Source organism: Dunckerocampus dactyliophorus, chromosome 10 (assembly GCF_027744805.1).
Source record: "Dunckerocampus dactyliophorus isolate RoL2022-P2 chromosome 10, RoL_Ddac_1.1, whole genome shotgun sequence".
Classification (NCBI taxonomy): Eukaryota; Metazoa; Chordata; class Actinopteri; order Syngnathiformes; family Syngnathidae; genus Dunckerocampus; species Dunckerocampus dactyliophorus.
The window spans coordinates 24,221,653-24,228,309 of NC_072828.1; the positions used below are offsets into that span (position 1 = coordinate 24,221,653).

The 6,657-nt window shown below is 45.9% G+C and overlaps 1 protein-coding gene across 2 annotated transcripts in view; it reads left to right on the forward strand.

Annotated features, from left to right (window-relative positions):
• adamts10 (ADAM metallopeptidase with thrombospondin type 1 motif, 10) overlaps positions 1-6,657 on the forward strand; it is a 58,784-nt gene that overhangs the window by 49,281 nt on the left and 2,846 nt on the right. For both annotated transcript variants that reach the window (XM_054789371.1, XM_054789373.1), the window contains exons 26-27: positions 434-3,480; positions 3,544-3,730. In XM_054789371.1, coding sequence (XP_054645346.1) covers positions 434-543 — 110 coding nt within the window. In that variant the 3' untranslated portion in view covers positions 544-3,480; positions 3,544-3,730. The remainder of the gene's footprint in view (positions 1-433; positions 3,481-3,543; positions 3,731-6,657) is intronic.

Below are 6,657 nucleotides of genomic sequence, written 5' to 3' on the forward strand. Positions count from 1 at the left end.
CCTCTGCTTGTTTCAGCCAAGTGGTGCATTACATTAATTGGTATAAATCTGCAGCAATCAGTGAATTGATTATTTTGCCGATCCCTATTAATAATGACAATTTATTACAATTATGCCGTATTTTTGCTTATAAAAGATGCCTATAAATGCTGATAAAAAATGCTTATAAAAGAATATTCAGTTCAAGACTACACAATTTGTGAAAACTTGGGATGTTATGTTAATAAAGCATTAGCATCACTTAACTCTTAACACATTGAAAAAAAACTTCACTTGTAGCAGTAAATTCATTCCACATTTAATCCTCAGGTCAAATATATTGTTTATATTTCATTCTTGCTTTAACAATGTAATAGCATATAATGCATGTGTTGTATTTGAGAATTGTTGCATTATTTTAAAAAAAGAATTGATTTTATGTCTTTCCCTGCAGAGTGCAAAGATGTGAACACTGTGGCCTACTGCCCCCTAGTGCTCAGGTTCAAGTTCTGCAGCCGACCATATTTTAGACAGATGTGCTGCAAAACATGCCAGGGACACTGATCTGGACGTGGTGGACCTCACCGCATCACACACACACACACACACACACACACATAAAATGAGCCTTGTGGCAGCACCCCGAGAGAGGGAGCTTTTGGGATGCTGCCAGACACCCAGTGATGCCATGACTGTTCACGGGGACCTTTTGCCAGCCATGTGTCCATGTAAGAGCGGGCCTATGCAGCCCGGGCTGAATTCTACATTCCACTGGAGGGAGTATTATTTTCTTGTAATATTATGGTGCTACTCCTGCAGCCTCCCCTTGGCTACAGGACGGGTTGCAGTATTGGTTATCGGGAGGGCCGCTTTGTGTTTACTCTGGCCTAATTGTTAAGCTTGATGTTAAAAATTTAATGTTTTTGTTTAGCTATTAAAAAATTCACTTTACACAGATCCTCCATGAAAAAGGAATCTCTTACATTATGAAAGAAGAGTTACCTGATAGTTCTTACTTGATCACTCGTTATTTTGTATGCATATCTAAGTGTTCATCAAGTCAGTTAAGCAGTTTGATTTGCACAAAGCGTCATCAGTCCCGTGACTTGCATACAGTATATTTGTGTTTGTTTTGGCATCGTGTGAGTCCGCGCTTACTTGCAGAGAACCGTCACGTCAAAAATGTCCTAAAGTCGCCGCATTTGTAGCGTTGACCGTTTGGTGTTTGGCAGCTTTTAACGGAACCTCCGAAAGAAGGTCAAGCGGCTCCATTTTGTGCCGAGTCGCTCTATTTTTGGACCACCGAGTCGACGGTTTGAGCGACTTTAAATACACGCGGAAATTCAGTGTCAGAGCGGAGGGAGCCATTGTGACTCACTGTCTAATTATACACTGTCTCCTCTGTGGCATAGTCAGATGATTAATGACCGGATTGAATTCATCATTCAAACTGGTGAGAAGACGTCTTCCATGCATGTAAACAGCACATGTAAATAGACAAAAGTCTTTTTTACCTCCCCCTAAATTGTCATTCTGCATCTCGACATTTTGGTCCTTTCGGATGGACTAGAGCAGGGAACATTACTGTTCTTCTGGATGACTGGGCAAACATTCCCACAGGTATCCTCCCGTTCTAGCAGCACCTTGAGATTTTCTTCCATGTTCACCTCAAAGGTGTAACCGTGTTCCAATACTTTTGTCTGTTTCCCCATAATGATGCTGCACCAAACGTAGCATCTCTGAGACTGGTGTCACAGACACACAAAAATCATCTTTCTTTTTAAGAACAGTTTCTGAACTCTTACTAGTCAAATTGGGTTTGTATTGTAATGATGGCGATGCTGCTGAGGATTTAGTCGCCATGTTTGACCGCATCATTCCACTGTGGCCTTGACACATGAATGCAGCTGTGCATGCGTGACTCTCCTCTTCTTTCTTTTTCTGGTGCTTTCATCCGGAAGGGTGCTGTTCGTTCATTGTTTTGCTACATTTGCGTCCAAGTTGTCGTCTCGACATTTTATCCAGTTCCATTCGCAGATCACCCTCTGTCCTCCCTCTCCCCCACAAAATCGACACATGAAGGGCCAGTTTGAAGAATGCTTGGGTAGCTTTTTATGAGCGTCTGCCCTGTACATGGTTTTAAAATGGAAATATTAAACCAATTAAACATGGCTTTGGTTCAAAATGAGCTATCTGTGCCACAATGTCACACCTTGTGAAATAATAGGTGTCTTCACTTCAGCTGATACACACATTTTGACACACAACGACAGCATCATTATATCACATGGGTTTATTAGTGCGGTTGTAGTTTGTAGTGGTGAAACTGTACCGAATCATAGTGAGAGGTGTTCCTATTTTTCTTGTTACCTTGTTTCGGTACAGTGTCCAAAAAAGCTTGCTTTCGGGTGTCAAAGATTGCATACTCCGTGGTCATTTTATTAGGTACTCCTGCAGAGTTAAATGAGATCCTACATTTTGATTTTTTTATATACAGTGCTGTGAAAAACTGTTTGCCCCCTTCCTGATTTCTTATTTTGTTTGCATGTTTGCCACACTTAAATGTTTCGGATCATCAACTGAACACAAAGTGAAGTTTTTAAATGAAACTTTTTTATTATTAAGGGAGGAAAAATCCAAACCTACACTGCCCTGTGTGGAAAAAGTCATTGCCCCTCTAAATAACTGCTTGGGCCACCCTTAGCACCAACAATTAATATCTCACTGTGCTGCTGAACAGATGCGTCGTAATGCTCCACCAAGTCAACCGTGCTACGCGTGTATGGGTGTGTTAAGAAGCAGAATTACCATGCCATCTACTGTACAGAGTTGTAATAACAAGCTACACAGACGGTCTCATTATAACGTGCTTATGAGCACCAAATCTATCTGTGGTGGCCCGCATTACAAACAAATACAGTCTCCAATTCATAATTCTAATGGATTAGATTTGATATAGCGCTTTTCAAGGCACCCAAAGCGCTTCACAATGAATTGAAGCCATCATTCATTAACTCCGCAGTCACACTCTGGTGGTGGTCATCTACATCTGTATCCACAGCTGCCCTGGCTGCCAATTCACGCCTACGGTCTCTCCGAACACCACCAAACATTCATCCACCTGTGTGGGCAGCTCTGGAGGCAAGGTGGGTGAAGTGTCGTGGGTGAAGTTTCGACACAACAGTGACTGTGTGGAGGGAGCGAAGATTGAACCACCAACCTTCCGGTTTGTGGACAACCTGCTCTACTTCCTGCTCCTCCTCTCTGAGAACCCGTATCAGATGATGTGGGCAGTTTTGTGATGACACAAACATGATGTAACCACAGCCAAACCCCATCATTTGACCACGAATTTGAAGATCCCTTTGCAGGTGTCACCATCAGCACTGGAAACGGACCCACCGAGTCATCTCCCGCCCTTTCGACAGGCGGTGATCTCAGCCTTTACCTGATGGAGTGGAGTGTGACAGAAATGGAGAAGTCACAACTTTAGCTCATGTGGTAAGTGTGTGTGCAATATTGAGTGTGCGTGTCGCCTTCGAGCAGTTCTTGTTTCACACACAGCGCTTTGTGAGCGTATGAGGAACTCGAAGCTTCACTGGATGTCTTGTACATGGCAGGCACCTCTGACCTTTACTGCTGTCGGATGGCGGTCTGACACAGTCCATCTGGTGCTTTTTGAACCCAAATCCACTCACTGGGCAGTGTGCACCCGACTGGACCGGAACAGCGGAGGCCCACTGGGACAATGGTACTGTACCTTTAAACTTTTTAATGTTTTCTTCAACTGCAACCTTCCGAAAGCATGATTACTTTTTTCTGACAATAAAACAGGCTCTATTGATTGTACTGATGAGTTGAATGGAACGTAGAAGCGGAATCATCTTGACAGTATACTCGATGCATTCAATTTGGATTTACATTCTGAAAGTCTGATAGATTAAGGAACTATGCCATTTCACAGGCTGTATGACTCCTCCTAGCATGGGACGAGTGCAAACTGTATGCTCATACTATATAGATGACTGTACCCCCTCTGCACCTTAAAGTCATTTAACTGCATGCACAAAATACTCATTACTACATACTACATTTTACAGGGTTTTTTTCCCCAATTGCTAACACCAAACAGAGAGCAACGCCTCTTCTCAAGTCTCCAGAATTCTGCACACATTTTCTGATTTACACACATTCGGAAATTTAAAATGGCGCTTTTCAAAACACCGCCGTTGAAAATGACTATACATGGGCTGAGTGGCCAATATGCTGTGTGAACCACGCAGCCAAACACCTCAACGCTTAACTGTTAGCGCTTCAGACCACAGGTGAGTTCTTTTGGGCATGGCGGCGGAAGGTACCGTACACACCCAGCATTTTTGTTCAGGGTTTGGACGAGGCATGATGTGGGTGTCATTCAGGGATAGATAAGGTACTCGAGGTGCTTCTTTACCTTCACGTCCGGCAAGGGAAGATGTCGGCTGTGATGTGGATGAGGCCTTGTGACCAGACCTGGCTTTTTTTCTATGTACTGTATATTTTCTGCATTTTTTTTGGTCAGTTTACTGCTTTTTGTGAGCATATTTTAGTTCACGCCGAAGTAAATATAGTGCTGTGTATACGTCGCACTGGCTTGTTTGGTGAAAATAAATAAATAAATGCTACTAAAGCATGCGTGTGTATCTGCAAATGTTTCTGTGCAGGTGAACAATCTGAAGAATTTTCTGCAATTGGAACTATTTTAGTATTATGGCATAGCATACTAAAGAGGAGAGTGTTTGTCATTATGCCTGATGGTGTTTTGTTGGTTACACAAAAGCCTGGTAATACGAATTAAGCGTGTATGATTTTGATTGTGATATTTTTAGTTTTCGGTACTGTGCTTCATTTTGCAGGATATATGAGGTATTTGGCAGTTTGGGTGTGTGGTTTTGTAGTTTGTGCTAAATGTGTTCCAAAACGAGCCTGTTTTTTGTGACTATGCATCTGATGTGGCCAAATTCGGGAGAGTTATGCACTGATAATAGTGTTACTGCGTAATAGTCACTGTGTAGGGATGGAACTGTCGCATGCACGTTACGCTCTTTCTTTGCACAAATTGCAGAGAGAGTTGCAAACAGATGCAGGAAGGCAAACCGACAGCCTGTAACCAGTTTCTGCTGAGTTTCACAAGAAGCTGCAACGAGGTGACAGAGGGGGAAGTGGAAGACGAGCGAGGACTGTAGTTTCTGGCACAACACTTCCTCCTCAAATTCAAACGTCTTCACGCTTGCAAGATCACAGTGTGTACAACGCATGCAGTATATGCTTCACAATGTCACAGTACATGTTGGAATTTTTGTTTCCCAGACCTTCCCTTCCCGGTGAGACCATGATGCTACCACCACTATGCTATTGGTGCCTGGTACTCACTGGTGTTTCCAACTATTTAGACCAGGGATGTCCAAAGTACGGCCCGGGGGCCATTTGCGGCCCGCAGTTGTGATTTTATCGGCCCGCCGCACAGTCTAAAAATGTAATTTAACAAGGAAACTTTAAAAAAAAGCAGCAAAAATGGGGAAAATCAATCAAAAGTCAAAATATTAAGAGAAGAGTTGTAATCTAGCAAGGAAAATGTCACGTTCTCGGTGTGGTTTGAACCCCAATATGCAGAGACGAAGCCACGGAGTGCAAAAGGTAAGGGTACTTTAATTACATAAGCAGGAGAAACAAAAGGCGACAGAGGAAAGGCTCTGTGACAAAAGTGCAAGTACAGGTAAGTAAATTGTTTAAGTTACCGCACTGACTTGGAGACGAGAAGCATGGATAGCAAAGACAATAATAATGAACCAGCGCCGCACATTCGAACGCACTGGCCTTTTATCTGCCATTAATGTTAATTGGCCGCAGGTGCGCGGCCACCGGGCGAGAAGCGGCTGCCTCTTCCTCCCCGGAGAAGGCACAGCCCGCCAAAATAAGAGCGCAGGACAAGGAACACTCGTTCCCGTCCTGCAGAACGTCACAGTATCCCCCCCCCACAAAACGGATACCAGACGTTTCAAATGTTCAAGAATACCAGGGTGGGTGGAGGGAGGCTCGGCGGAGGGTCGCTGGGCTTGAACGCCCCCCACCATGGGACGAACGGCAAAGCCGGGCCAGCCTCCCCACCGCCGGCGAGAAGGTGTCCGGTGGCGACGATGGGTCGTACGATGGTACAGCCGGCGAGCGTGGCAGGCGAGGGAGTCCCATGAGAGGCGTATGGGGCGGCAGGCTCCGCGGCGACGAGGTGGGAGGCGGCCAGGGCGGCCGGCTCCGCGGCGACGAGGTGGGAGGCGGCCAGGGCGGCCGGCTCCGCGGCGATGAAGTGGGGGGCGGCCGGGTCCGTGTGACGGCTTGGTCTCGGCCGGAGGCGAAGGCGGAGCCACGGAGGACGAAGGCTTGCTCTCAGCAGGAGAAACAGCTGCGGAGGACGGAGGCTTACTTTCTGCCGCAGGTGGAGCCAGAACCAGAGGTGATCCCACCTCGGCCCCGCGTGGAAGGATAGCGGGCACCGGAGGTGGCCTGACCTCGGTCTGGCGAACTGTCGTCCCTGCGGCCCGCTCCGGAAGCAGCTGTGCGGCTGAGAGTGCACCGCCGACCATAGCCCCCCCCTCAAGGGACGGATTCCAGACGTCCGTAAGAGAGCCAGAAGGGTGGAGAGGG